The sequence below is a fragment of the Monopterus albus genome, unplaced genomic scaffold (assembly GCF_001952655.1).
Source record: "Monopterus albus unplaced genomic scaffold, M_albus_1.0 scaffold468.1, whole genome shotgun sequence".
Classification (NCBI taxonomy): Eukaryota; Metazoa; Chordata; class Actinopteri; order Synbranchiformes; family Synbranchidae; genus Monopterus; species Monopterus albus.
The window spans coordinates 49,049-50,479 of record NW_018128348.1 but is presented as its reverse complement, the minus strand read 5'-3'; the positions used below and the strand labels follow the sequence as shown (position 1 = coordinate 50,479).

The window sequence follows — 1,431 nt, the reverse complement described above, 5'->3', positions numbered from 1 at the left end:
GGAGAAAAACAGAAAGAATAATAATAACTGTTTGACTTTATGTTTTAAAACCTGTCTGGATGCTTTGGTGTATACGCACCTGTACATGTCTCCTGCAGAGCGCTTCACTGTCTTGGATCTGTGAGGCTTCGGCTCGCCTGCCAGGTTGATGTCTGAGGGAGGAAAAACAAAGGGCGAGTTAGCATTGTTAGGAGAATTGTGTTACGGACAGTAAGTGTGAAATTTCAATTAACACGTTCAGTCGCTCCTTCCGCTCCATCTAATGTTATTTTATTTTGAATGTCAGCTGGGATCAGCTCCAGCCCCACCAGCGATCCTGTGAAAGATAAGAGGGCATAGCTAATGGATGGATGGCAGTTTATACCCCTACCAGGAGGCATTAGCAAATACAGCGCTGCTGTGACCTGGAACAGCAGTTATAGGAAATGGAATATCTCCATTAAATATAAACGTATTAAATATGATTATGTAGTGCTGGCTAAAGCTTAATTCTTACTATACAAGCATAATCTTCCCAACTCCTGGCAAGAACTCAAATAAGCATTTTTACCAAAATGTGGAGGTATTTCATGAGGTTTAGGTAGTTATAAAACACAGTAAATGTTAGAAACCCCAAAAAATACACAGTTATGAAGCTTTTCCTTATTTAAGTAAAAAAAATGGCTGGTTTGGTGAAGATTTGCATGTCTTTTTACAATACAGCATTACAGGTTCCAAATCCTGCAGAATCCTTATATTAACTCTGCAGCTCCATCACTGCAGTTCTGCGTTACCCATGACCCCCTCCACCTCACCTAAGACCTGTCCCACGATCATGCGACCGTCCTCTCCAGCCACGGCGGCCCTGGCGTTCCTCTCATTGGAGTACTGGACGAAGGCGTAGCCCTTGTGGACAGAGCAGCCGACGATTTTTCCATACTTGGAGAAGATGGCCTCCACGTCGGCCTTAGTAACCAGCAGGGTGTTGAGGTTGCCAATGAAGATGCGGGAGTTGATGGAGCGGGGGTCAGTCTTGTTGGTCACGTTGCTGCTGGCCATCAGGCTGGAGGTGGAGGATGATGACCAGCTAGACAGGTGGAGGGAGTGGGTACAGGCAAGGGAGAAGAATAGGTGGAGAAGATGTGAGAGACTGCAGAGAAAGGGTGGAGGACTGATTTTTAAGGAGACAAGAAGTGGTAGAAGAAAAAGAGCTGAGAAACGTATAGAGCTATGTATAGTATATACACATACAGTGGGTACACCTTTGTTATATTGCAGCCATATGCTAAAATCATTTAAGTTCATTTTTTCCTCATTAATGTACACACAGCACCCCATATTGACAGAAAAACACAGAATTTTTGACATTTTTGCAGATTTATTAAAAAAGAAAAACTGAAATATCACATGGTCATAAGTATTCAGACCCTTTGCTCAGTATTTAGTAGAAGC

At 43.0% G+C, this 1,431-nt stretch overlaps 1 protein-coding gene across 1 annotated transcript in view; it reads right to left on the bottom strand.

The window, feature by feature from the left end:
- hnrnpc (heterogeneous nuclear ribonucleoprotein C) overlaps window positions 1–1,431 on the bottom strand; it is an 11,033-nt gene that overhangs the window by 3,098 nt on the left and 6,504 nt on the right. The window contains exons 5-6 of the mRNA XM_020587637.1: window positions 795–1,066; window positions 78–152 (exon numbers count right to left, since the gene is read on the bottom strand). Coding sequence (XP_020443293.1) covers window positions 78–152; window positions 795–1,066 — 347 coding nt within the window. The remainder of the gene's footprint in view (window positions 1–77; window positions 153–794; window positions 1,067–1,431) is intronic.